The sequence below is a fragment of the Amblyomma mixtum genome, chromosome 3 (genome assembly GCF_055824585.1).
Source record: "Amblyomma mixtum isolate Tamu chromosome 3, ASM5582458v1, whole genome shotgun sequence".
In the NCBI taxonomy this organism is placed as follows: Eukaryota; Metazoa; Arthropoda; class Arachnida; order Ixodida; family Ixodidae; genus Amblyomma; species Amblyomma mixtum.
The window spans coordinates 416,830,576-416,858,504 of record NC_143014.1 but is presented as its reverse complement, the minus strand read 5'-3'; the positions used below and the strand labels follow the sequence as shown (position 1 = coordinate 416,858,504).

General features: G+C 45.5%; 2 protein-coding genes across 5 annotated transcripts in view; both read left to right on the top strand.

Annotated features, from left to right (window-relative positions):
* The first annotated feature begins 72 nt into the window (after window positions 1-72).
* Window positions 73-16,091, top strand: LOC149357768 (uncharacterized). Of its 2 annotated transcripts, none has more exons than XM_089584906.1 (7): window positions 73-3,808; window positions 5,198-7,528; window positions 7,612-7,653; window positions 9,765-9,851; window positions 11,553-11,800; window positions 14,748-14,862; window positions 15,457-16,091. In XM_089584906.1, exons 2-7 carry the CDS (start codon window positions 7,420-7,422, stop codon window positions 15,906-15,908), a joined length of 1,053 nt encoding a protein of 350 aa, XP_089441032.1. In that variant the 5' UTR covers window positions 73-3,808; window positions 5,198-7,419; the 3' UTR covers window positions 15,909-16,091. The 2 variants fall into 2 exon arrangements, with proteins under 2 accessions (XP_089441032.1, XP_089441031.1); XM_089584905.1 differs by having other exon boundaries at window positions 14,748-14,907.
* Window positions 16,092-22,383: 6,292 nt separating this feature from the next.
* The window catches only part of LOC149357767 (anaphase-promoting complex subunit 10-like), a 109,533-nt gene continuing 103,987 nt past the window's right edge, over window positions 22,384-27,929 (top strand). The window contains exon 1 of one of the 3 annotated variants that reach the window (XM_089584908.1): window positions 22,384-23,055. In XM_089584908.1, the coding sequence (XP_089441034.1) occupies window positions 22,870-23,055 (186 nt within the window). In that variant the 5' untranslated portion in view covers window positions 22,384-22,869. The remainder of the gene's footprint in view (window positions 23,056-27,929) is intronic. The other 2 variants (XM_089584910.1, XM_089584911.1) reach the window with 2 other exon arrangements.

Sequence of the window (27,929 nt, the reverse complement as noted above, 5' to 3'; positions counted from 1 at the left end):
CTGCCGGCCAGCTGGAGAGGCTGAATTGACCCTGTAGACCCGCCATTTTATTTGCTGGAAAATAGTCATTTCTATATACAGGGTCTGTTCTGAAAGTAGTAGGACTGGTTTTTTCCTGGTCGAACGGGCGGACGAGAGGTGGCCTGCGCGTGCAGGATCGTTGAAGGGGGATATTGCGAATGCTGGGGAAAATCGGCAAATGGCTCACGGCCGTTGAAGGGAGGAGGTCGCTTGTACTGTGAACCCCTGGCGAAACGTCTCGTCACGCAGAATCGTCGAGCGTTTACTGGATCAGCGATACGCGATTAAATCTTGAGTAAATCTTGGTAAAACGGACAAAGAGACTCACAACATGACCAAGGAGGCCTACGGTGAGGCTTCCATGGGTAGATCAGGTGTTTTTTGAGTGGCACAAGCTGTTCCGAGAAGGTAAGGAAAGAGTGGAGGATGACGACCGCTCCAGACGCCGTTCGATCAGCAAGACCAACGAAATTGTGTAGCGAGTGAAACGTTTACTTAACAGTCCCAAGCAGCACATGACATCGGTCCAATGTAGGATCTGAGTTGGCAAACGACAGCCCTGTGAAGGCCCCGCGTTGCCTCTGTTCTCCCAGCCTTGGCTCAGCCATTTTTAGAAGTTGGCAGCATTGGACCACTTTCTCGGACGTTCTCCCAGCCTTGGCTCAGCCATTTTTAGAAGTTGGTAGTATTGGACCAATTTCTCGGACGTTTTCCCCGCCTTGGCTCAGCCATTTTTAGAAGTTGGTAGTATTGGACCAATTTCTCGGACGTTTTCCCCGCCTTGGCTAAGCCATTTTTAGAAGTTGGTAGTATTGGACCAATTTCTCGGACGTTTCACCCGCCTTGGCTCAGCCATTTTTAGAAGTTGGCAGTATTGGACCACTTTCTCGAATGTTTCCCCTGCATTGACTTTGCCATATTTAGAAGCTGGCCAATTCCTGCAATACGCAACTCAACTTTGAAGTGCCGACTGCTATGGAGCATCATGCAGTTGCTATTGTGACTTCTTAGTTTTCTCAATTGCGGCGATAGGCGCGATATATATATATATAGCTCGCACATTGTTAATTATTTATTAGCATATATAGTCCGGGGCGTAGATAATGATATCTTCGTAAAAACCCGCATAACCTCCTGTGAGATTTTTTAAATCTCAGTTTTTTAAACTAAAATATGCAAAGTTGCATGCATGCGTGCGTTATTTCCCCCTTTAAGGTTGTGGTCTTCGTTCTGTGTAAATGTAAAAAGTCCAGTCGTGCAATGAAAGAATGCGAGTCGGAGAAACATATATGCAGCACCGATTTTCAGGCCTGAATTTCAAAAACTATAAATAGCATTTTATAAAAATAACTTCTCGACTCTAACGTTAAATACGCTGTACCTTGATGTGCTTGGGCGTCGCAGTTAATGCGGTATACCTGCAGAACAGCACCAAAACATATATGTATGGCGCAACGTGTCGAGCACTCCATTAAAGCAGGAATGGGTAAAGAGTAACGTGCGTTTGCTCCATGATAGGACAGCGCTGACCATGCGCTTATATAAGAGATACATATAGCTTAAGAAAAAAAACGTTACATCGTCTGCGGGAACTCGAATTGGAAGAATGCGAAGGCATTGCGCCTCCACGGTACTCGTTCTCTCCCTTTGCCTCGTATGCAGCCCATATGAGTTATATGTGTCAGTATATGTGCCTCATATGAACACATATAGGCTTCATACGAGTTCATATGTGCCTCGTTTGACTCGTATGGGCACCATATGAGCCATGTGTCGACAAATGCGCCTCGTATCAGCACATATACTTCATACGAGTTCATGTGTGTCCCAAATTAATGTGTCTCGTATGAACGCGTATAGGCTGCTTACGAGCTCATACGCGTCACAAATGTCACAGATGAACACATCTGCTGCATATATAGTAGTTCACGCGCTACGGAAAGGTGACTTGTATGGATTACATATGTGGCATACCTTAACTGACACGCGACACTCGTGCGTACACAAGAGCTCCGATATGCACCGTATCAGCTTACATCAATCTCGAGCGAAACACATAGCCGCTGATGAGTGCCTCTCATAGAGTGGGCCTTGCTGTTTGAAACACGCGGAAAAGAAGGGATGAACAAGCGATTAACAAGTGCCCAACCAACGCATAAAAAAAAACTCTTGGCCTGTTTCAAATATTTTTCTCCTTGATTCTCTGCTTGTGCCCTCCTGTTGTAAACCGCGCCTATCCAAACAGTATGACGTTAGGCGTTTCCAATGTGCTTGGACAAACGTTCAGCCAGAAGGCAAATGTTGCCTTCTGGGCTTAGTTGAGCTAATAACGCCAGGTATTTTCATGCAAGAGCTCCGACTGTAGTTAACAATATGTGCGCAATGAGAGTACTACGATCAATGGTGCAGGCGCTGTGAAAATTAAAATACATACAAATATCAGATCTTCCAGTGCTTATCACAGAGCACATCAAGATCCACAAAATCAGTGGAAGTGCAATCGGCTGTAGTTCAGCTCCTTATACCTTAAAAATAAACATTTGTCCTCGCACCTAACCGTCGAATTCTATAGTGGGAAGCATAGCATAAGTCTTGTCATCGAAATGTAAAGCAGTTTTTGCCATGCCAGCAATGGTGTAGTGGGTAGTGTAGTGAGCTGTAGATCTCTAGGTCGGTGGTTCGAATCCGGAACGGCGCGTAGTTTTTTTTTTCGCGTCCGAATTTTTTTTTTACTTTCTTTAGTTTACTAACTTCAATGGAAGCTATTTTATTGTTAATTGCCTTATAATTCCACCCCAGCCCTTCCCTTTCCTTTCCCAAAAATTGCAAACCAGACACATATGACACATGTGTCATATGTGTCATATGACACATACGAGATATTCCATAATCATACGAGATATTCCATAATCTCGTATGAACCAGACACATATGACACATATATACGAGATTTTTCGATAGGGACGTATTAATCGCTATCGGTTAATCGTCTTCATATTGATTACGGTCATAGATTTCAATCACGCGTCTTCAGCGCGCACTTCGCTTCTGCGTCGCGTGGTTGCTTCGGACGGTAGCAAGAGTTGGGGGGTGCGTACGTCGACTGATGTTTCGGAGTGCGATCGTTTCCTGCCGCCTTGATCCAAGCTTGAAGACGTAGATGCGACCGGCCGTTGTGAAATACCGAGATCTTGCAAGATCTCACGGTATTCTTTTTCAACGATACGGTACTTGCGTTGCTTTGCATTCATGGCGAAATGCAGAAGCTTTGCGGTGAAAGACGAGGACCGCAACAGCCGCACAAAGGGACAGCAGACAGGCAGTACGACCAACACCTCCACACCACAAAAGAAAAACAAGCGCGAGCACTCGCGGCATGACTCGCGGGCAGGGTTGCCGTTGGGAACATTTTAAAAGGAGCCAAAACTTGAGCTGAAAGTAGTCAAAAGTAGCCATGCCATTTCATCTTAGCTGTCGCGTAAAATAAGATCTTTTGCTCATTAATAAATTGAAGTGTAAAAAAATTGATAAAAATTATTCTTGGCGGTGTTGTCAACACTAAGCTTCAAAGAAATTTTTCGAAACTAAACACCGCTTTACGCATAAACGTAGGCATCCGCTCTCGCTCCCACGTACGTTCCAAGCCAATCCCAATCCATAGCTTGTGGTCATTTCGTTTGGACGTTTGGCAGCAAAGCGCTCTTGTGAATTTTTATTTCTTCAAGCTTTTTGAAGTTTGGTGGCGGCACGCGTGAGTCACCGAGGGGAACCAGGAGGCACTGCTTGCGTAAGTATACATTCTGTCCTTTTTTCCCTTTCATGTTAGTTGTCAGCTAATATTTACTTGTGAACTTGTCAAGAGTGAGGACAATGAGCCCGCCTCGTGTGTCGCCCCTTTATCTAACTTGTCTGTAGGCATCTGTCAGCAGTTGTCTTTTGATTAACTCAGCGGCGCATTGCAAGGTGTAACTGCTTGTAAGGGTTGGGGTAATATGAAGTAACACACACGTACAGGAAGGGAAGCGCTTCTAAATGTCGTGTGTGTTTGTGTGTTCCTTCATCAGGGTGAACGCACTATCCCGGCAAATCTTGTTGGCGCATTGCTTCTGAGAGGGTTTGTTTCTCGGCACATCCTACATTTATGTACGTGTATAGATGATATGATCATGATCGCAATGACAGTCGTCACGTGGTTACGGCGCTCGGCTGCTGACTCGAAATACGCGGGTTCGATCCCGGCTGCGGCGGTCGAATTTCGATGGAGGCGAAATTCTAGAGGCCCGTGTACTGTGCGCGATATCGGTGCACTCTAAAGAACCCCAGGTGGTCGAAATTTCCGGAGCCGTTCTCTGCGGCGCCCCCCATGACCAACCAGTTGCCACGTGCGATGCAGTTGAGTGTTTTTCATCGCCAATTTTTGCTTTTGTGAGGCTAATCGCTTGGTTCAGGCATGCATGTCAGACGTCATAGAGTCGCAGCCTGCATGCCTTGTGCTTGATTGACAAATGCTTCCATGGCAGTGTTGACATTGTTGCGTTGCGAGTCTCCGTGCGATGAGAGAAATGTGACAAGAACAGGATGAATGAACACAATTCTTCTGTACTGCCAGAAGTAATGCTGCTCCTGCCAGTGATCGGTTACAGAAAAAAAATTGAGAGTACTTTTTATTTATGTGTGTCCCTTCCCGCTACTCAGAGCCTTGTATTACAAAGTCTAGATCAGTGTGACTCTACATATAGCGAGTGCTAGTTTCGAGCTCGCTAATTGAACGCACTTGTTTTCTCTCTTCCTCATTTGGTCAATCTTGCGTTTTACTGGTTTCTTTTTTCATCACTATGCTCCTGGTAGACTGCACTCAGTTTGATGTTCAATGCAGTGAAGTTGCACGCCACTATTGCTGGCTGTTATTTGTTTCACATGACAGCAGGCACAGAAATATTGTTTAAATAAGTCCCAAATTGCAGGCGCTCGTGACACTTGTAACTCTCAACTCATGAAAGTTCAGAAGTGCGTTGCGAAGTAGAAAGAGATGGTTGTAAGAGTACCTGTCAGTTGTCATGGTAGTGTGAAGTTTTCGGCACCCAAACAGGCAAGTGCCAGTAGAGAATGGCACAGAGAGTGTCTGGTAAAAATCCTTGTTTGCCCATTAATCTTTTGTTGTGTTTCCTCTGTGCAGCATGTCAAAACCATTCGCTGTGGTGAAGTTTCCTCTTGAGGACGACTGCCTTGCAGTCATTCCTGTCGGATGGCTCACAGAGACAAAAGAAGAGTGCTACTGGCCTGTGGCCAGGAGCTCGGAGGTGACGCGGCTCGCAAAAGCTGAGGCCGAGCCAGCTCTCGGAGGGGAGTGGATGCGTTGCCCAGTGGTCGTCGTTACCACTTGCCATAAGTAGTCTTATTGTAGACATATTGATGGTAGCTTCATCAGCGATTGTAAAGGCCTCTTTGCTAGATTCTGTGAGTCTGCACCTCTGCATGGCTAAATTACGACTAAGAAGTCATGTTGATAACCACCGCTTAGCCAGCTGTCAAAAAGAGGAGCAGAATGAACTGTTAGCTATTGCACTTGTAAGCTGATGAACTACATCTGAAACTCATTGGTGCCTTGTTTTTGAAGACCTGTAGTTCCCAGAATTAGTGCTGCACTCAGTATGCTTAATAATATTTAGTACAGAAAGGTTTAGTATGGTAATTTTTTTTTTTGCATTATGAAACATTTTTTGGCACACAAAAAGCACAGACAAGGAAAGAGCACACAATACAAATGCCAGACATCAATTGATGCTTTGCGTTGTGTGCTCTTTCCTCATCCATTTTTGTTGTGCACTGAGACAGTGTTTCATAATGCAAATTCAGAACCAACTCAACCAGCTGTTTACATTTAGTTCAGTTTGAATTGTTAGCCTGTCGCAGTAGCTGAGTGGTCCATGCTGCTGAGCCGAGGGCCCAGGTTACATCCTGTCTGTGGTGAAATGGAGCAGTGCAGAATGCGCTTGTGCTCTGTAATATCAGTGCATGTTAAACAACCCCATGTGGTCTAAATTAATCTGGAGTCTTCCGCTACGTCATTCTTCATAGCTTAAAGCTGTTAAATCCTAGAAACCAGAATCACACTTTTAATTGTAAATAAAACAATGCCTCTGCCACATGAGTGTTTCACAGGCTTTCAAACTGATAGTCTGTTGGCCTGAGTGTTGCTATACAGGCAGCTGAACGGGCATCAAGTCAGCAAAGCAGCCCTCGGACATATTTTGTAGCGACAATTCTGTTAAGTATGGATACGTGTTTAATTATGAGGAATTATGTGAGTTAGTTTTTGGAACCCATAGTTTGTACGAGATTTTGGTGCATGGTATTGAGGGTGCCTAAGACTGTATGCTGTTTGGCAATTAAATATCTGCTCTCGAAAGTCTGCCAGTTTCCTTTCATAAGGTTTCTGATATAAACAGCAAGCTTCTTGTGGTAAGCGGCCGTGATGGTTAGCAGTCTATGGTTGAGGAAGGAAGGACCCGTGCTCTCACTGTAATGTAAGTTATCAATCGCTCGTACAGCTCTTTTTTGTAAAGTAAGTACTTTCACAAAATTGGTTGAGGTAGTCGTTCCCCAGATCAACAAACAATATTGTACATGCGAAAAGACTAGAGAGAAATAAATTTGTAGTTTGAATTTTCGAGGCAGTATTGTGCGAAATTTATTTAGGATACCAACAGAGCGAGCCATTTTAGTGCAAACGTAGTTTACACGATCTGTCCAGAGTAAATGTTCTTCAAAAATGACTCCAAGGAACATTGTAGAGCTGACACGAGTTATAGGAGCTTGCTCGAAGTGAATTTGGAAGTTGTTCGGAACTTCCTTATTTTTGGCTCTAAACAGTATGTACTTTGTTTTCCTGACATTAAGTTCTAACCTATTTGATTTTAACCAAACAGACAATTGGGATAACCAACTATTGGAGGCTGCTTGCAAAATATTACTATCTTGTCCTGAAAAAAATACGTTAGTATCGTCTGCATAGATTATAATGTTGTCTGCTGGATGAAGGTTGACGATATCATTAATATATAATAAGAACAACGTTGGTCCTAGAACGGAGCCCTGTGGCGCACCAGACACAATCTGACCGATCCCAGATGAAATACCGTTAATGATAGTTGTTTGAGATCGGTTGTCAAGGTAGCTAGCAAAAAAGGTTAAAGGAACACCGCGTATTCCATAACAATGCATTTTTTCAAGCAATATCTTATGGTTAACCGAGTCAAACGCTTTCCTCATATCAAGGAATATGCCAACTGTTAGCAGTTTATTTTCTATGTTTTCAATTAGCTTTTCTTTGATTTCCAGTAAGGCGGCCTCAGTTGTTTTGTTTTTTTGAAATCCATACTGTTGCTTGGAGATGACATGGTTTTTGTCGAGATATTGAGAATGTTTGCAGGATCCTACAAGAGCGCCGAAAAAAAGGTGCGGCGCTACGAGTTCACTTCAGCCCTAGAAAGCTCGGCAGTTTCTGGTAATTGAAATTCTCATATTTCTTTATTGATGAGAAATTATTTTGCATACTCAACAAGACGTTCATGTGCAATTCTTTTTTAGGAAATGAGGGCCACAACGATGTTGTACAGCTGCCGTCACCACGTAAGACATGAATTCTCATTTGTTAAGCCGCCGCGGTGGCTCAGTGGTTACGGCGCTCGGCTGCTGACCCGAAAGACGCGGGTACGATCCCGGCCAAGGCGGTCGAATTTTGATGGAGGCGAAATTCTAGAGGCCCGTGTGCTGTGCGATGTCAGTGCACGTTGAAGAACCCCAGGTGGTCGAAATTTCCGGAGCCCTTCACTACGGCGTCCGTCATAGCCTGAGTTGCCTTTGGATGTTAACCGCCTTAAAACTAAAACACCATTTCTCATTTCTATTTAATGTAAGGTCGACATTGTGTTAGTTTTGATTGGGGATTTATGGTAGTATGCTTGCAAAATCTGGGAAAAAAACTCCACCGTAGCTAATTGCACTTGCAGAGAAATGGAACGTGCTCAGACTTGGCATCAGCTTTTTACATTTGCCATGCTCTCAGATCAGCAGTGATTCTGCCAGTAACCATTTCGTGGCAAACTCTCTTACCCACGTTAACAGTACTGCGAACAGGTTTCTATTCACATGACATATATTCTGCTCTCTGTGTTTGGTTTCGCCATGACAGTTTCTTTTGTGTCCTTAAATGTACCGTATTTTCCAGTGTATAAGACGCACCCGCCATATATGCAGGCTGTAATTGAAAAAGTTGCTATATAAGACGCACCCCAGTTTTCCCAGTTGGGCTAGTGAGGATCAATTAAACACGCTTGCACGACCATCACGAAATTCACCGTACTTGTGAGAAATTCTTAAGCAACGCTAAGTGGTCGAAAAAGGCAACACTCACGCCATTCCTGCCCACGTTTTGGAAAAAAAAGAAAGAAAAACAAAAAAAACTCTCCCACATGTCCATAAGAACATTTTATTTCTACTTAAAACCTTGGAAGTCTTCACCTTCGGATGCGCTATCAAAAAGTTCACCCATTTCTGGTGGCAACGCGACTGAAATATTCTCTTCGCACTACGTACATGGAGCAAACAAAGTGGCAAAGGGTGGCTGAAAAAAGAACGCCGGCTTGTCCTGGCTTGTCTTGACAATGGCGAGAAGCGTGATTGTCGTCATCTTTTGGCATTTCACATTACTTTTGCTTGGGGCCTCCGAAACGGTGGTGTGTTTGTGATCCCGGAAGTCGTCATCCCCGTCGTTTCATGATAAAGTTCACCTAAAAAAAGTTGCGCACGGTGGTCCCCGTATTGAAGTATTAACCGTGTTACAACCGCTTCATTGCTAGTGATATTTTTTCGGTAAAAAAGGCTTGAACATGAACCTGAGTAATTTCTGAACTCTCTAAAAAAAAAAAACGAAAAATTCGCATATAAGACGCACCCTTGTATAGGACGCACCAGCAAGATTTTTGAAAAAAGCCGCGTCTTATACACCGGAAAATACGGTACCAATGCACCATGCTGGTGCATGAGAAATGTAATTATTGAAGTACTATAGACACATATTTAAAAAATTGAAAACTGATTTTTCAGGAAAGAAAGTGGTGCAGTAATTCTCTCGCATTTCGGTGGACATTCATAAGAGAAGGGATAAAGGAGGGAGTGTGAGAAGAAAGGAAGAAGGAGGTGCCGTAGCGCCCTGGGATAATTTCAGCCGACTGGGGATCTTTAACGTGCACTGACATCGCACAGCACACGGGCACCTCTTGCGTTTCGCCTCCATCGAAACGCGCCGCCGCAGTCGGATCACAACGTTCTTTTATGTGTCATAGGTATCTGCATGATGTGACGTTGTTTGTCACGTCAACTACTTGTCATGGAGGTGTCGGTTTTGATGGGTTTTGAATTATGAAGTCTTTGTACAGCCTGTGATTGAAACCAAATTAAAATATCTTTTCGGCCAAAGGAAGTGTTACTATTGCCTGGGGGGCATCTCTATATAACCAGGAATTTGTTTCTGAACTTCGTAATTTTGTGTCTATTGTGTTTTAAAAAGATCACCTGTATGAAAAACAGCCTGGCCATGCAACTGTTCTGTCCCTTCTCCAAAAATATCCTGAAGTAGCATTTCTGCATTCAATTAGGATAGAAATGTGACATTGTGGTTGTACACAGTAGTGTGTTCTGTACTTCCTGGATTGCCATCAATGACGCATGTTCATCTCCAGCCCCGCTGAATCACGCTGGGGAGAGCGTGAACGAAAACAGTGCGCCACCCAGCAAGCTGGAGGGGTCGACAGCTGGGACTGTTGATGGTGAGATTTTCACTTTGTTTACTTTTGTGCAAAAAGAGAAATGCAAGCCAAACATGGGGACACAGTGAGAGGACAGAACAAATGCTGCTTGTCCCGTCTTTTCACTGTGTTCCTTTCTTTTAATTACACTCCTATTTTGTCTAGTATCAAGTGACACAACAAAATATAGAAGCTAGATCTGCTTTGCCTTAAAGAAAAACAGAGCAAATTTTAAATTTCTCATTGTACCTGCTGCTGCCGAGCAGCAGTCAACAGGCCCAGAAAGACCTAGAGAATATACTTATTCAGGAAGATATTTGCACGGAGTTCTCCTCAGTGGCTCTTGAAACGGTGCTAGGAGCACATTTCTAGTTTCAAACTATGTGCTTTGAAAGGGGTCACTCTGAAAATCATCACATGCATTTCTCAAAAACCATTGTATGAACTGAAGTGGTACTGGAATTTACAACCTAGTACTTCCATTGCTTTCTCCTCTTGTGATTCATAGTGGAGTGGTTGTTGTGTGCCCTTCCCAAGAGCTGTATGTTGTGCTTTTGTTGGGTTCTTTTGGATCCTGGCATTTCTGTTGCCTCTCTCGGCCTACATCACCACCAGGAAGCCACTCCTACGAATTGCACTCTACACAGTAGTCCCATGTTCTGTGCATTTGTTTCCTTACCAGCATAATTTGGTCGCTTGGTCGCGGTTGGTCAGCAAGGCCCATATTGTAATTTTTCATTGTCTTTCAAAGTATTTTAAAAGTTTACTGGTTGGAAGTCAATGCAGTGCCTTGGATGCAGCGAAATGTGCTGAAAAAAAATTAATTGCGCTATCACAAAGCTCCCATAAAGGGTGCTGAAGGAGATAAGCAGCCAATAATAGTGGCATGCTCTGAAGGAGGACCTCTTGCTTAGGAAAGAACTGAACAGCCTAACTGCCTTGTGGAGCACATCAGCTGGCTCCTAGTCTTGTCTTGCCTGCAGAAAATGGATGCGTGATAAGAGATAAATGTGACCTTGTTTTATTTCTCAACGGTTTGGGACCTCCTGTGCCTAGCAAGAAACATTTGGTCCACCTCTTTGTTGCATTTCGCTTGTCAGCTAAGGGCTATAATTCCATAAGGGCTATCTTTGTTGCAGTTTTAATGCATTGATCCCTGCCAGCACTTGCAGTTAGAACAGATGTCTACCTCCAGCATTTTGGCCAATGTGGGTTTTGCCGTGAGCAATACTTTCCAAATGGTGCAATGCTATATTAAGGGCACAGGCCTGCTCTGCTTTCTCGCTTCTATTAGCACATGCTTCTCATGACACTGGAAGAATCCATTTGCGACTAACTGCTGCCATCTCTGCCATGGTGCAATAGCAGTGGAAATGCCCATGAAGCAATGTAAAAATTGGCGAAGCTCATAGACTGAGAAGTCCTTTACACAACAAGGCTGCAGGTTCTGTGCTAGCTATCACACATAGAGCAGCTCCATTTCACCTAGGTGTTTGTCAGTGCATGGTGACATTTATGGCATTTAAATTGGGCTAGCAAGGAATAGAACATGAATTAGAAGTGTCCTGGAGGATAAAAACTGGGGGAAGTTTAGGAGCATAGTACAGAGTGTGTTGCTGCCTACTGTTAGCCTCATACTGTTCTTTATTGTACCTCAGTGCGCAAATGATATTATTGCGCCCAGGTTAACCCTGCTCTCACTGAAATTGTTGATTGCTTCAGTTTCAGCTACCCTGCTGAAGCTGATGTGCCTGGTGCTGGAGGTCCGACAGCAGCAGCGCGACTTAATGCAGCGGTTACAAAGGCTGGAGGATCACGTGCTGCTGCGGTCGGACCGGCAGCTGGAGCAGAGGACTCGGCCAGTGTCCCCCTCGCCACCGCCTCCCACCCTTGCACTGCCCGCATTCTCCCCCGAGGAGTTGGACACTGTGGAAGCTGCCGTCCAGGACGACAGCGTGGCTGCTGGACTGGTGATTTAATGTTTCTGATAATTCGTGTCTGGAAAAAATGAATGCCTACTAACGAATTGCATGCATAATGTAATTCCGAGGTTTGTGAAGAAATCTTGAGCTCCAAGAGTATTTGCATGCCGTGCTCTGTGAATAACATGCTCTTCATAGATATAATTCCTACTGTTGTGCTGGAGTGTGCTGTCACAGTGTGTTTTGTTAATGTAAATGTCTTGTTCATGAAAGTTGCTTGCTGATATACACACTGGCTGTTTCAGTGAACATTTTCAGGAATTCCGAAGAATAGGGAGTTCAAAATAGAAAAAATACTTGCAGGTACACACGCACAGTTATGCAGTAAATTATGTCCACCACTGCTGAGAGATCGTTCCTCCAAAAAAAAAATTGTTTTCCCATATCGAACTTGCGCTTCTTTAGGAATTTTTGAGAGTGTTCACTGGAACGCCCTGTCGATTCCTTGTGTGGTGAGATTTACTGTTCGAAGCAAAAGTGGTACGCAATGCCCAGCCGGTAGCAGAGCTTGCAAAAACTGCATCACGTGTCGGGACAGCTGTTAGGGGACTCTCTTTATCTGCTCTTTGGCTCCTATCAATTTGTTGGGCTCAGTAGCAGTGCTGAACATGTGGCGCTCGCAATACAGTCGATCCCGGATATATAGAACCCGGATATATCGAATTATTGCCTATATCGAACAGATGTAGAATCCCCTTGGGAATCTCATGCAAAATTATAGCAAATTTGTTTACGTTTATCGAACTCCTGTGCACCCTATATTTGATATATCGAACTCCGTGCCATGCCGAGCCCCCGCAAGTGCGCTTCTCCCAGTATGCACCACCCTGGAAGTGGGCTTCTTCCACTAGCGCGCGCTCCTGCAAATGGGCTTCTCCTAAGAGTTCACGCGGCGCTGGCCTTGGACAGCTGCGCTTAGTCACGTGATGGGAACTTTGTGGGGGGTGTGAAAGGAAATGGGAATGGCCATAAGGAGCTCCCTAATTTCTGATGCTCACATCGTGGCTGACATCATCGATACCGAGGAAGCGGACCCGAGCAGTGACGAAGATTGTGCGAAGAGGCCCAGCCGCCATGCACTGCGGCTGAACTTGCATCCGCATTCAGCGTCATTCATCGCTGTTGTGGCGCAATGGAGGGCACTGGACTTTCTCATTTGGATACTCTCAACAAGCTTGAGGACAGCTTAATGAACTGCATGGTGCAGAGGAAGAGGCAAGCAAAGCTCACTGACTTTTCTTGCGAAATAAAGCGCGCTAATCGTGGAGTTGTGCTTTCGTTTTTGTGGACTTAAGAGGAATAAATCGGTAAGTTCCCACTTGCTACGATCCCGGGAAATTGTCCGAGATTTGCGCAATTTTAAAATAAGCGTCTAATAGGCATATTTTATATTTCGAATTATTGATATATCGAACTTTTTCGCGATCCCCTTCGAGTTCGATATATCCGGGATCGACTGTATTGCTTACGGCAAGTGCCAGTTGTCACATCATGTTTCAGCCACGCAATGCAAAGAAAATGCCACCTGCGAGACTGCTGTCGCACCAGAGCGTTTAGGCGAGAAGGAGCGCTAAACAGCAAACCAAGCTACTGATGCTGGTTCTGTGCGAAGCATTGCACCTATCACATCTTGTAGTAGCTTGGTATTTGGCGGTGCAGTCACAGGCTTTTTTGGGGCAGTTGCTCTCAGATGGTGTCACTCAATGTCATTCGATGTAGTTTTCCAGAGCTCTGCCGGTGGCCGGTCGTTGCATAACAGACTTGGTTCCAACAAATTTTTTTTCTCAGTCAAATATTTCTGTGATTACATTATTCTTTTACATCGATCAACAGCAAAAAAAAATCCCCTATGCTTTTGTTGCCTGTGGCTGCCTTTCTTCGTATGTGTCTCATAACGAGCCCCTCATTTTCCTTACATTTGTCATTTATTGTTGTGCTGTTTTAATTTAGTTCAGCAGTGGACTTTGTAGCTAACATTAAGGATGTTGTAAGGTCTGTTTTACAGGAAGCTGAGCTTTCGGTTAATATACTGTTGCATGAACTGCTGTGAACACAGCTGGAAGTTGGTCCTCTCTCAGTGCGTCTTTAATTTCGGCTAGGTTTCCCAAATAATGGGGCAGCTTTAACCCACCTCTTCCCTGTCTTTTGCTCACATTATGCACATTTCATTACTTAATCTGCTGCCAAAAACAAGCAACATCGTTTAATTATATGTGGTTGCTAAGCACGCAGCTTTACTCAGGTGCTTGGGGATTTAAATAAGCGCCCTTTGTATAGCATTAATTAGACTGCTCAATTTCAGGGTAGTGAGCCCCGCCATGGTGGCTCAGTGGTTAGGGCACTCGACTGCTGAACCCAAAGACTCGGGTTCAAACCGAGCCGTGATGGCCAGTTTTCCATGGAGGCGAAAAGCAAGGCGCCCGTGTGCAGTGTGATGTCAGTGGCGCATGTTAAAGACCCCACGTGGTCGAAACTTCCGGAGCCCTCCACTATGGTGTCCCTCATCATAGCCTGAGTCACTTTGGAACTTTAAGTTCTACAAACCAAATCAATTTTAGCGTAACGGCTGTGCAGAGAAAACACATCCAGCACATAGATATCTGCAAAAAGCATTATAGTTATAATATAATAATGTCCAAGATGCAAAGCATAATGGGTAGGAGTTGGCCACCTTTGCTTAATCGCTAAAGTTTCCCTGCTCTTAGTAAACTGGGAAAAAAAAGAATGTCCATATTGGTGGTGGTGCTTTCTGCTGGTAGCAACTAGTCAAGCTATTGTATCATACAGAAATTATGCATTATGATTGTAGGTACTCGCATGGGCTGTTGACAGGTAGTCACACAATTGTCTTAGCTATTCGATTCTGCTAAACTAAATGAAATTATAATTGATGTTTGTGCCTAATAGCTTGTGCACCTGTGGTGTTTCTTTTCAGCGAAAGCAGCTGGTCCGCCTGGGGGGCAAGGGCCTGAGGGAGGTGGGCTCCAACATAATGACCGCCATCATGGGGGTGGCTGTACAGAGGATGTACAGCCTCCATGGCCGCAAGGGCAAGTGGTCATTTATTGCCCTGAAGTTATGCAAGGTGGCAACAGGTATGTTGTTGCAGTAGCTTGTAACTGAATTTTAGAAGAGTGGAAGAACATGCACCAGGTTCTGCTGCGCTTTGTTTTCTTTTCTTCTTTTCAGTTGATACTTTACCAGTTTTCTTTTTCATTACAGGTGAATATTTTGTTACTGTTTTTATGGGGGTAGTCATCTGCAGTTTTCTTCCATGTGCATCTGAAGATATATGAGTCAGCAGATGCCTTTCAAAGAAAGCCCTCCCATCAGTCACATCCATCTCTTGTCATGGATCGTAGTCGTGCCTTGTATCTGCCAGCCATTTGTGCTCCCATATGTTAGTAGTGCAAAGTGGTCGACCGTGATGTCGCAGCAGCTTTATACAGTTGGTTAGAAGAGCTTTCAGGTGGATTTTCTCCTCATGTTGTATTTGGATACTGTAGTCCTTTCATTTTGGCACGCACTTTGAGTTAACATGTACTTGTGGCCTTTTCTGTTTTCTCTGTTGCTGAAATAATCTTGATTTCTGTTAACGAGCAAACTTTTTCTGCTGGCCTAAAATGAACGCTTATCTTATGCAGATGCCATCTGTGAGAAGACGGGGGCGGATGTGGTGGAAGCGCAGGGGTTTATTAGGAAGTGGTTGCCAGGTTCGGTGGACCGTGGCGGCGGACGCAAAAGGCGTTTTGCCGAAGCGTTTCTGCCAAGTACCGCTGCCGGCCTGGCAACCACTGCGAGCCCCTGTGCTTCAGCCCCCAGCACAGTGCCCTCCCTTCCCCAAGCGGCCCCCACCTCCCAGAAATCCTCCTCCCGCGCGGCCCTGGCTCCTTCCCAAGGTCCCGCCTCCTGCGCGGCCCTCGCTGCCTCGCAGGACTCGCGCAACCGCGCGTCCCCAGCCACGGTGCCTAATTATTTAATAAATAGTTTCTCAGTTGGATTCTTTCGTTGCCTCATTTTGTTGTGCATGTGTATAGAAGAGATGATTGCAGCTTTGCAATGCCAAAACCCATGGCTTTCCCAATGCGAACATTAACTGGAATGTGAATATTCGCTGAACTGGAAATGCAATGGCATAAACTTCGGGCAAGCGTTAGCAGAAAGGCTGAACAGTGGCCTAATTGTGGTATGTCAAGCCGGTGTTGGTAGAGCAGCTGAAAGTGGGTACAATAGCGGCATGAATGTCGGTTCAGTGTTGGTAGAGCGGTTGAAAGTGGGTACAATAGCGGCATGAATGTCGGTTCAGTGTTGGTAGAGCGGCTGAACAGTGGTCTGATAGTGGCATGAATGTCGGTTCAGTGTTGGTAGAGTGGTTGAAAGTGGGTACAATAGCGGCGTGAATGTCGGTTCAGTGTTGGTAGAGCGGCTGAACAGTGGTCTGAGAGTGGCATGAATGTCGGTTCAGTGTTGGTAGAGCGGCTGAACAGTGGTCTGAGAGTGGCATGAATGTCGGTTCAGTGTTGGTAGAGCGGCTGAACAGTGGTCTGAGAGTGGCATGAATGTCGGTTCAGTGTTGGTAGAGCGGCTGAACAGTGGTCTGATAGTGGCATGAATGTCGGTTCAGTGTTGGTCCGAACATCAGGCCAAGGTTGGAAAAAGTAACTTTTTGCCCCAATGCCGACGTCGGTACGACTTTCGAGCCGGTTTTGACCAGCATTATGCCAGCGTCGGTCCATTGTTGGTGTGCTGCTTGGGGTGATCGTAGAATGAGTATTAGAATGATGGCTGATGACTTGAGCATTCCTCAAACCCAAGTTTTTGAGATCGTGATAGAAAACTTATCCATGAGGAAAGCGTGCGGGAAGTTGGTGCCAGGAGTGTTGTCAGAGGAGGAAAAGGCCAACCGGTAGGATCTTCTTCATGATGTGAATGAGGACCCCGATTTTTTGCCCAGCACAAGGCGGCAACGCTGCCTCAGCCCCCCTACAGCCTCGACTTGGCCCCGCCAGACTTTTTTCTATTCCCGAGAATAAAATCGACGCTCGAGGGGAAACATCACGGATCGGTACAGGTGGTTCAACAGGCCGTGACGAGGGAGCTAAACAGCATTCCTCTCCAGGCGTTCCTGGAGGCGTACGAAAACTGTGAAACTCATTGGCAGCAGCATGTAGGTGCGGAAGTGTGCTACCTTGAAAAATTGTAATCGTTTGTACTATTCTCTTGAATATGTTTAGTTTAAAAAAATGAGTCCTACTACTTTTAGAACAGACCATGTATATATATACAGGGTGTCCCAGCTAACTTGGACCAAGATTTATAAAATAACTAAGCGTTTTTCAGGACTGAAATCGCATGGATGTTGTTAAGGTTTATCTAAAGTTACAGTACCATTTTTTCGCTCCTCCTATTTGAATAATTAGTGGGGATAAATAAATTAACTTTTTAAATATAGCTTGAAACGTTCAGGCGTCAATAGGAAAGTTGTGTAGCTCCACAAATATCGTCCAACCCAGGCACTTCCAACGAGATAGACTTAGCGTCACCGTTTTTATTTGGGAAAAACGAAAGCCCGCGGAGTTTAAAAAATACCACGTGACAGCGCGCTCCGTGCGCCCGGATGCGCCGCGATTACAGCGCTCTCATCCGTGCTTTGTAAGAAATATCACCCGCTTCGGGCCCTTCGTGCTGCCCAAGACAGGGCTTCGCGATGTGCTTCGTTCCAAGATAAGCGGCAGTGGGTACGGACGGGAGTTGAAAGAAAGCGCGGGTGCTGTCTTGCGGCGTAATTCACACGACGTTATCAGGCTTGTTATATGCGTCTTTGCTTGTTGAGATCTTGTTCCCAAATTCAAACTCATGAGATTGTCATCGTTCCTCCGCATGCATTCTGCTAACCTGAGTGTGCAGTTATTGCAGCAGAAACGTGAGCCGCGCTTTCAGCTCCCGCCCGTACCCACTGGCGCTTATCTTGGAACCAAGCACATCGCGAAGCCCTGTCTTGGGCAGCACGAAAGGCCCGAAGCGGGTGATGTTTCTTACAAAGCACGGATGAGAGCCCTGTAATCGCGGCGCATCCGGGCGCACGTAGCGCGCTGTCACGTGGTATTTTTTAAACTCCGTGGGCTTTCGTTTTGCCCGAATAAAAACGAGCACGCTAAGTCTATATCTTTGGAAATGCCTGGGTTGGACGATATTTGTGGAGCTCCACAACTTTCCTATTGATGCCGGAAAGCCTCAAGCTATATTTAAAGAGTTAATTTCTTTACCTCGACTGATTATTCAAATAGGAGGAGCGAAAAAATGGTACTCAAACTTTAGATAAACCTTAACAACATCCACGTGATTTTAATTCTGAAGAGCTCTTAGTTTTTTTATAAACCTTGGTCCAAGTTAGCTGGGACACCCTGTATAATATATATATATATATATATATATATATATATATATATATATATATATATGAGAGAAGCCAAGAGCTACAGAAACCAAGGGGACACAGGCGATTTTTCAAATTATTTATTTTATTTTGTGGTGTTCATCAATTAAGAATATTACTGAATATGTTATCGCTTAAAGCTAATTGATTAGAAAAGCAGAAGATTTGACGGCCGTTGCCGAGCTCAGAGGTAGAGCACCGGACGCGTAATTCGGAGGTCATAGGTTCGGATCCCACCGGCGGCATGTGGTTGTTTTTTGTGCTGCTTTTCTAATCAATTAGCTTTAAGCGATAACATATTCACTAATATTCTAAATCGAATAACAGCACAAAATAAATAAATTAGGAAAAAAATTTACGCTAACTTCGTTAAAACCGTAGATATCGACGATTAAAAATGGTGCTTCTCCTCTTTCTCCCCCAACTCATACTCACCGAAGTGCGCTCCAGGTCCGCGCTTCTGTGTGTGTGTGTGTGTGTGTGTGTGTGTGTGTGTGTGTGTGTGTGTGTGTGTGTGTGTGTGTGTGTGTGTGTGCGTGTGTGTTTGTGCGTGTGTGTTTGTGCGTGCGTGTGTGCGTGTGTGTGTGTGCGTGTGCGTGTGCGCGCGCGCACGCGTGTGTGTGTGTGTGTGTGTGTGTGATGAGGTAATTTGTGGAACATACTGGCGGAGGAGCCTGATTCAGATCAAGTTTACTGTAATATGGGCGAAGCAAAGCGTGAGCAAAGCAAAAGTTTGAGCAAACCTACAGGTTTCATTTGTGTGCCCCCCACAAACACAATAGAGCAGCAAGAGTAGCATGAGGACCGGGCTTAACTGGAAATGCAGAGGAAGCGTGACTGCGAGTCCTGGTTTTAAATACCGTGTCGTAATTCTTTAATATTAAAACTATAGAACTACATTACTGTGTCTTGCATCATACTGCAATGCTGCGTCGACTGAATGTGCTACAAAGTCTAGCATATCTGTTTATTTAGTGTTTATAAAATCTTGCTTTTTTCACTAGAACAGTATATATGCATATCTTGCAAATATCCAAGGAAGGCAAGCAAGGGTGAGTGAATACTGGAAAATTGCAGTGCAGCAGTAACAAGGATGAGATGAGAAGAACGCAAACACAAGCGCTGACTAACAACTGTGCAGTATGCAGAACCTACTAGCCAGTCGCTATGTTTTAAGGATGAGTGAGGTGGAGCGAAGTACGCTGCGCAGCACATTTGCCGCCTAGCGTGCGAATGCTTAGTCAGAAAAATCGCCATGCGAATGAAAAATTCATCATCTAAAGCTTAGCACCAGCTCGGAAACACCATTCACTCAGTGCGAGGCCGTCGTCAGATTTTATTCCCTTCTCTGCATTTTTATGCTTACTTTTGCCTTTAATAAGTGCAACTGTTGGTCTTTTAACTTTTTTCCCGGTCTTTACGAGGTCTTAGTGTGAGTTCATATATGCAAGTGAAAATATGTTATTGGTAGCCTGCAGGCGGTACTAAAAATGATGCTACTGCTAATGATAAGAATTGCCGGGAAAGGAAATGCACCATCTCTTTCACTGTTGGTGCACACTTCACCGACACCGGTGCGGAGAGTCTTGATGAATGGAAACTATTTGGCTTTTTGGGGGGTTACGCATCTTATAGCGACTCAGTATGTATAAGGGAGATAAGACTCTCGACTATCTTGGGTTCTTTGACGTGCGCCGACATCGCGCAGTGTACACGCGCCTTTTGCATTTTGCTTTCATCGAAATTGGGCGAAATGCAGAAGCCCCGCGTGCTGGGCATGTTTGTGCACATTATATAAATACCGCATATACTCTTGAAACATATATAAAACAAGCATAACAAAGAACTTATGAAATGCGGCTTCCGAGTATGACATAACGGCGGCGGAGAGCACGGGACACGACCGACGTGAAGAGTACTGCAGCGCCATCTATTCGCGTCTGGGAAAACAGCCTCACAGCGAACCCGGTTCCCACTACACCTAATTTAGTACAGCATACTTGAGACTATTAACCCGCCGCGGTGGCTCCGTGGTTACGGCTGTCGGCTGCTGCCCCGAAAGACGCGGGTTCGATCCCGGCCGCGGCGGCTGAATTTTGATGAAGGCGAAATTCTAGAGGCCCGTGTATTGTGCGACGTCAGTGCACGTAAAAGAACCCCAGGTGGTCGAAATTTCCGGAGCCCTTCACTACGGCGTCTCTCATAGCCTCAGTTGCTTTGGGACGTTAAACCCTAATAAACTAAACTAAACTTGAGACTATTACGCCATCACCGCAGCTCTTTGTTTACATGGTATTTATTACACTAAAAATGAATTCTATTTACATCAACCATTTACAAAGCTTTTAGGAAACGCCACGAAAGACATCTCAAAAGAAGGAGCAACAGAGCACTAGACGGGAGGTAAGGCTGAGAACGTCAGTAAAAGGGAGTGCCACTACGGTTTAATTTCAGTCGGTACATACGCTTCCCTCAGACGACCAAACATTTGGCAGAAATCTTAACGTACTGATTGTTCGAACTGCCAGGCTATGGAGGTTTGCTCGCAATGTCGTGGTCTCTGTCATCTACAACAAAACGGAGAGTTGAGCTAGTTGGTACATGTTGCTTGGAAAAAACAGCGCTAAGAGGAAGGCCAAAGAAAAGAGTACAACAGGACCGGCGCTGACTATCACCTGAAAGCTTTAATAGAAACAACACGCAATATATACTCCATCGACAACCAAGAGCGCATGCCAACGCCAAAAGCTACAATGATATGTACCCCCATTCTTAATGAAACTAGGATCTTGTACAAGCACAAAGATAAACTAACACGGAAAATCAGTGAAGCCTTTCATATCCAAAAAAAACAGTGCATGACTCGTGCGTGAGCATCCCCTCTGTAACAGTTCATGACTGTGAACTAAAGTATCTTGACCCAGGTGATTGATGTATCATTGTAGCTTTTGGTGCTGCCATGCGCTCTTGGTTGTCGATGGAGTATATATTGCGTGTTGTTTCTAATAAAGCTTTCAGTTGGTACTCAGCGCCGGTCCTATGGTCCTCTTTTCTTTGTCCTTCACCTTAGCGCTGCTTTTTCTAAGCAATCCGTCACCCACCCGCGTTCACGCGTCTTAAACTGCCAGTCTCTCTCGGTGTAGTTTGATAAGGTGGTCTTCATCATCCTCCATCCGTGCTGGTGGAAGCGCCATCCGACGAGCATGCAGCAATCCGCACAAAATGTCGGGAGCTTAGAAGCAGTGAAATTCAGTTAGAAGACAATGCTATCGCAGTGCTATCGGGTAATGGTGATTAAGCGACCTAAAAACTTTCCTCCTTCGTAGTAGATTCTTTGCTTAGCAGTTATTGTAAGTCTTGTGGTACATGCTACTGCATTGCTTGCGGAATGTTCTTAGCGTATTACTTTCCGTACACCGACACAACAACGCACTGACTCATTTTAGCAGTGCATATAGATAACAATGAAATGTTACAAGTGCAGGGCGCATGTATGCAGGCAGTGCGTGCCAGAAGTGAAGCCAGAGTGATATCGTGGGGCTCAACTCGTGACTATCTCGATTTTGTCTCGGGTATTAGCTCGAACAGCTCACACGCCCAAACACACAACAATAAAAGCATCTAGCCTCTCGTCCAACTCTGCCTTTGAGAGCTTCTCTTATATTTTATTACTCAGTAATATTGCCAGAAGTTGTGGACTAGAAAAAAACTACGTGGAAAAAACGAACGAAACTATAAGTGAGGTTGAGGGTGAAGAAGGGTTGGCGATATGTGTGTGAGGGCGAGGGATGGCCAGCCAATTTTGCGAAGAGAGAGTGGTGGAGGGCCGGATAATTTCTCAAAATTAGGGCGAAGGTGAACGAGGACCATGTATTCAAAAGTGACGGTAAGGAAGGAAAATAAAAATGGGGGTATTTTGCACCTCTGGTCGAAAAACAATTATCGCTAGAAAGGTATATAGTGTTGTCTCCGTTGGTGCTGGCAAATGTTGGATGGGCTTGGAACCTCTGCGTACTCGCTGAGCGATGCGGCAGAATCCGATTGTTGGCCGCACGTGACACATGGTCTTGTATTGTGTCAGTGTCGTGTATCTCTGACGCAGCCCAATAAAGGGGAGTATTTTTCCACGCTTGCCGGGGCCAGACGTCGGGTCTCGTCTCTCCACCAAGCACAGGATGCACGGTGTCGGTTCGCGTCAAAGGAACGGCACCGAAGCGGCACCGTGACTAGGGCAGGAAGGGTGTGGTGGGGTACCTCAACTATAGACTGGTTCTGAAACCGCGAATGCACACTTTATAGAGGAAAACAAAAAAAGCACTGCATTACAGAACTCAGTACATGAAAGGTCCTTACAGGATGGTCAGCAATTGTTGTCGGAGTCGGCGCTTCTACGCTGTCTTGCTCCATTTCCTGTCGCCATCGTCAGCGCCAGCCTTTTCCGCTCAGGTCGTCTAGCGCCGGAGTCATCTCGTATTCGCAGCGGACGTGCCATGTGTGGCCGTGTGGCGTCCATGCGGAGTCTCGCTTTTGTTCCCTCCATGGAAGGGGATACTCTTCACGTTAGAGACCAGTTCTCACCAGGCTGCAATCCCGTGACGCGGGGGGAGAAGACAGACGAGCGATGTGTTTGTACCTGACTTTTTTCTCCTTCTTCTTTTGCAGGTGTATGGCTCTGGCAGAACCGCACCAATGCGCTCACCTAAGGAGCGTCGAGGGAAGTGCGACCTGCCAGACTCTCTTCAAAGCATCCTCGATCGTGGAATCGGCTGGACACGTCGAGAAGAGCGCCGTGACGTCTAAGAAAACAGTAAGGCTTCCTCCGTATACGTGCATGCGGCGTTATCTTTACATAAAAGTTGAGAGTGACCAACGTATTTATGCGATCAAAAGTTTACGGGACGCGTGTGTGCGGAAAGAAATGATTTTTCAGAGCACTCACGTACTCTAGTCGCCTTAAATGCGCATAACAATACCACGCGGCTGGGTTGGGAGGCGAAGCTACGATTTTTTTTTTCGAAGAACTCGTGTCCCGTAATCTTTTGATCGCGATAGCACGTGCTGGTCCTTCCGGTAAAAGGATAAAGTCGTCGTCGCGTTCTCTGTCCACTAGGTGTTCGTTCGTAGGCTGACGTAGGCAGTCAATATTTTAAGCCATCGATGTCACAAATGAGGGCTTAGATATGTTTTTTTTTTCGGGCACCAGTGGCGGAAATCAACTGCGGCGTTTATTCGCCGGTACTAGAAAAAACCCGGGCTATCTTTTTGGTAGCATTCCTAGGAATATCTGTGGCTTCCGAGTGCGGCTCACTGCCCACTGTGCTCACTGTCACGGGTGTGATCCCCAACTCACATCATCATAGGCCCGAAACTAAAACAGCCTGTACTATCCGTCTCAGTATGAGCTGCAACACTCAAACTCTGTCCAGGGCCCAATTCTCGAAGCACTGCGAGCCCAGAGCTACTGAAAATTCCTGCATATAGCCGTTGATGGAAGAAAAAATTTTGGATTGAATGTTTGTGCTGGTTGGGTGCTGTGTGTGCAAGTCGTCGCAGGCTGTGCGTGTAGCACTAGCAACCAGTCGTTGTTAGTTGCACGCCCAGGTTCACTGCAGTAAATATCTAACGACTTGGCTAAGCCCATAATTGTCTGCGCTTTTAATTTTCAAAACCTGCACTTTACCTATTGCTGTGCGTCCGTCTGCTATGTGGAATCGATGAATACATGTGCATGCATCCCAGGGGGACGAAAACGCGAGCCACTACTGTTCCGGCTAATTCAAAGAACCCCCTCACACTAGGTGGATGAATACAGAACAAGAGGGTTATTATAGGCGGAAAGGTCTCTCCCCTTCTATCCCTTTTGAATTTTCGTATTGCGCGGCCGTTACAATTGCAGCGCGTCCTTGTTTAGTGAGCGACGCCAGGCGTGTTATCTCGGGCGCTATCACCTGCTATGCGATGCCGGTCCCTTCGGCGTCGTGTTCCTTCTTGTTATACTGATGTCGGTGCAGCGACAGACAGGTACGGTGGTGTTTGGTTCTGTTCTCCCGACCTTCTAAATTGCGAATAGCACAATGAGACCCTCAAGGATGCAGCGAGCCCTGCTACCTGCGAACGTTTTCTCGCGCGCCTCCGCTAGTTGCAGCGATTAACTATCATTTAATCCCTGCTGTTGATGAAACAGTCATCGTCTTTCGGCCGAAGACGTGTCGATACATTGTGCGAATTCATTATGCAGCTGTATATTAGCTGAATTTGATTGATTTCGCCAACTATTATTATGGAAAGTGAAGCTCTTGCATGATATTGATTTGTTGTAATTTGTTTTCGTAAATACAAAACAATTTTTGCAATTATCTGGGATTTCAAAAAGCATAGAGCAGGCATTAAATTGCGTACGCTCAGTGTATGGACGGTATGATAGTTCATTAATTTGCTGGAACTCAGTGGGCGCGAAATGATGCTCTGGAAATGTCAGCTGCACCATTTCAGAATTACTTCACACCTCTTCACGATGCACCATAATATGTGCACTGTACGGAATATTCTAACTTGGCAATGTAGCGCCTCGTCTTCGCTGAGGGATAAAAATAAACTTGCTGACAGCGTGCAGATTCCGAGCAGACTGATTATATTCTCCACAAAACAGAAACGAATTCGAAAGGAGAGCGCGGAGGCAACGAGCGAGAGAGGGAGCAGAGCGACTATACGTTTTGATGATGCCGTGCCGTGCAGGTGTGAGGCATCTCAAGTTATCGACGACCGGCGCGGATGCGCGAGGCATCTCGAGTGTCCGACCCACGCCGGCGCGTCCCGTCGCCTCCTCTCCTCGCCCTCTACAAACATGTAGTACATTTCAAGAAGAAATATACTACGTTAAACCCCATAAACTAAACTAAACTACTCAAGAAGAAATACCTCTTTTCGACTGAAAGTAGCGGCAAGGATGTGTCGGTATAAACATTCAAAGTGTGTTCTCTGCTATCCCTACATTGGTCCAGCGGTTCGTTTAGTTGGCCGGCAGCGCGACCGATTTTAAAATGCTACAACAGCAAGGAAAGGGTGTGCGAAAGCCCAAGAAAAGCGCGGCGCGCGCCTGCGCCCCGAGAAGTCGAACACCGAATCACTCCCCGCACCCCCCCCCCCCCCCCTTTCCCTACAGTGAACCCGGCTTCGGGCCAATCCGCGCACGAAGCACATGTCATGGGAACAACCCTTGCGCCTACGAGTTTCGGTCGTCTGTTGCAATGGAGATTAATGTTGACCGTTGTTGCGTCCACCACCAGCTATGAACACACCTGACGGAACAAAATTGAGCTAGAATCTGTAGTATACATGGCCAAGAGGAGGTATAGGAGCTTGCAGAGCCGTGCTTAGCCTGTCTAAGCTTTGCCGTAAGGTCCAGCAGCGCCACGTTCTGCCTTCTGGGGAAACAATGTATTCCAGTGGCAGAAAAATTAGGGCGAGGTCAACTGTAGCGTTGCGGAGCAAATGCGATAGCAATGCACTCTTCTATTCCTCTCTAGGTTGTGTACCAATTTCTACTTCTATTCGCTGATTCTATTCTGGTACAGAGCGCTTCTTTACTTATTTTTGCTCTTTCCGCCTTAGCCATTTTTATATGACCTGAGTCATTCTTAGCCCAGCGTCTCTTTCCTCCTCCACAAAAGTGGAGAGGGTGAGACGCGAGAGGACGAAAGCTGGGAGCGGTGACGACCCCAGGTAGCACCGAACATTAGAATAGTGTTATAAAAATGTTATGTAAGTCGGAGTAATGTTGCACATTGCATAGTAACTTTACATTAACATTAAAAATTAACATATAACGTTATAAGTTACATAGGGAACGTTACTTTCACATTCTAAACAAAAGTTGTTTTAATATAATATTCTAAATTTTATTATAATGTTAGAGTGGCAACTACAAAACAACATTGCAAATATATTTCAAGCATGGATTTCCAGACATTTTCTCACTGTTCTTAGAGTAAAGATGTTTTTCAGCTAACAGTACCTTGTAACCACATCTCTTAGATAGTACTCGCCATAGATTACGTGAAGAGCCCCATTATTTTGTCACAAAACTTTAGTTATTACCCATTCCCCACTGTCACTCATGGGACATCCCGCAGTAGCGAGTACATAAGCTCGGCGGCATGATATCCGTTTGGAGGTGAGTGAATACGAGTTGCTGTGCTGTAGTAGTGGAGTAGTGTAGTGGTGTCGCTCTTGTTGTTGGTTCTTGCTAAGTGTTGTAAGTTGTGTGCCGCCACCACTGGCAGGCCTGCTTCACCATTTTCGAGAAACTTCCATTTATGTTGTCTACAAGTTTCATGAATGTTTGGGGAAGGTTATTCGAACATTTATATGTAACATTACAAAAACATTAGAAAGAAAGGACATTAAGGACATTGAAATAACATTTGAACGTAACAAAAATGTAACATTATCACAATGTTTCGGTGCTACCTGGGACGGCGCGCGCTAAGTTTTAGCTCCAGCAAGGCTCCTATACTATCACGTTATGAGCACCAAGATCTCTAGCTCTAGCGCCTTACCGCACACGGCACCACTCGAATCTTTACTTGCCTCCACGAGAAATGCTTTGGGCTACTCGACTCCATTCGCATTCGACGAATCATGCTCAAAATTTTGGAGACTGTCAGTAACCAGGAGCTGATGAGTAAGCGGCCACCGATGTGGTCGAGCAGGTGTCACTTCAAGGCATGGCAAATAATGGCCGCCCCCAAATCTTGCGCTGCGCTTGCATGTTTTCTTCAAGACTGTACCCGAGCAGAAATCACAGGCGTTCTGAATTTGTAACCGTACTTGAATATAAAAGGTGTTGGCCTACTGGCATAGTCAGGTGCTCTCTACCCTGCTCTGTATCGCGGTGCGTTGTTTCACATTCTCTTGTGTTCAGAGATCAATCCAATTATGTGCAGAATTGTCGTGAGGAGTTCTAAAGTGGGCTCTGACCAACTGCATTTATATGCTCGCAAAACGTGGTCATCTTTTCTGTTGGCATACAACAGCAAATACGCATCATGTGATGTCGCAGAAAGTACCCCCCCCCCCACCCCCACGACTTCTCGCTGACTACAAGACTGTCGACATCCTGCTCCAAAACTGATCATTACTACTGAATGTCATCAGCACGAAGTGATAACAGGCAGTGCTGAATGGGCAAGTGGTGGCACTCTGCCCTGGTGGCTGACTAGTGTGTCCCAGCTAACCTTAGCCAGAGTTTGTAAATATGCCGAGCTCCCTAAGACGGTGGGACTAAATGCATGTTTGTTACTCGCTATTGTATGGCGCAAGTTGCGCTATTTTTTTATTCTGGTTAATTGCATAATTAGTCGAGGTTAATTAACCAGCTTCGCATGCAACGAAGTGTGGCAAAATAAATTTATGCAGAAAGTCCAGGGATGGTCCGAAAAACATACGATTGAAAACTTTCTAGCTTTCCATTTATTAGGTATTAGGTTTTGCCGCTCACTGCAAATCCCCCGAAGTACAAAAAAATACCACCCGACAAGCCTGCTTGCACGCCGCGATTGCGCGACTCTCAAACGTTTCGCCTACAAACGAACTGATCGTTCAACTGGGGGCGCTGCCGCTTAAAACACGACAGGGCAGTGACGGAGACGTGGCTGTGCGATTTGCGCCAGCCTAAGCGAT

Excerpts from the sequence above, each read along its gene's own strand:
- LOC149357768 (XM_089584905.1), top strand. The coding sequence starts at position 7,420 with ATGGTTTTTGTCGAGATATTGAGAATGTTTGCAGGATCCTACAAGAGC. Across the intron at positions 7,529-7,611 it reads AGAAAGCTCGGCAGTTTCTG|GAAATGAGGGCCACAACGAT; the intron begins GTAATTGAAATT and ends ATTCTTTTTTAG. Across the intron at positions 7,654-9,764 it reads TGTACAGCTGCCGTCACCAC|CCCCGCTGAATCACGCTGGG; the intron begins GTAAGACATGAA and ends GTTCATCTCCAG.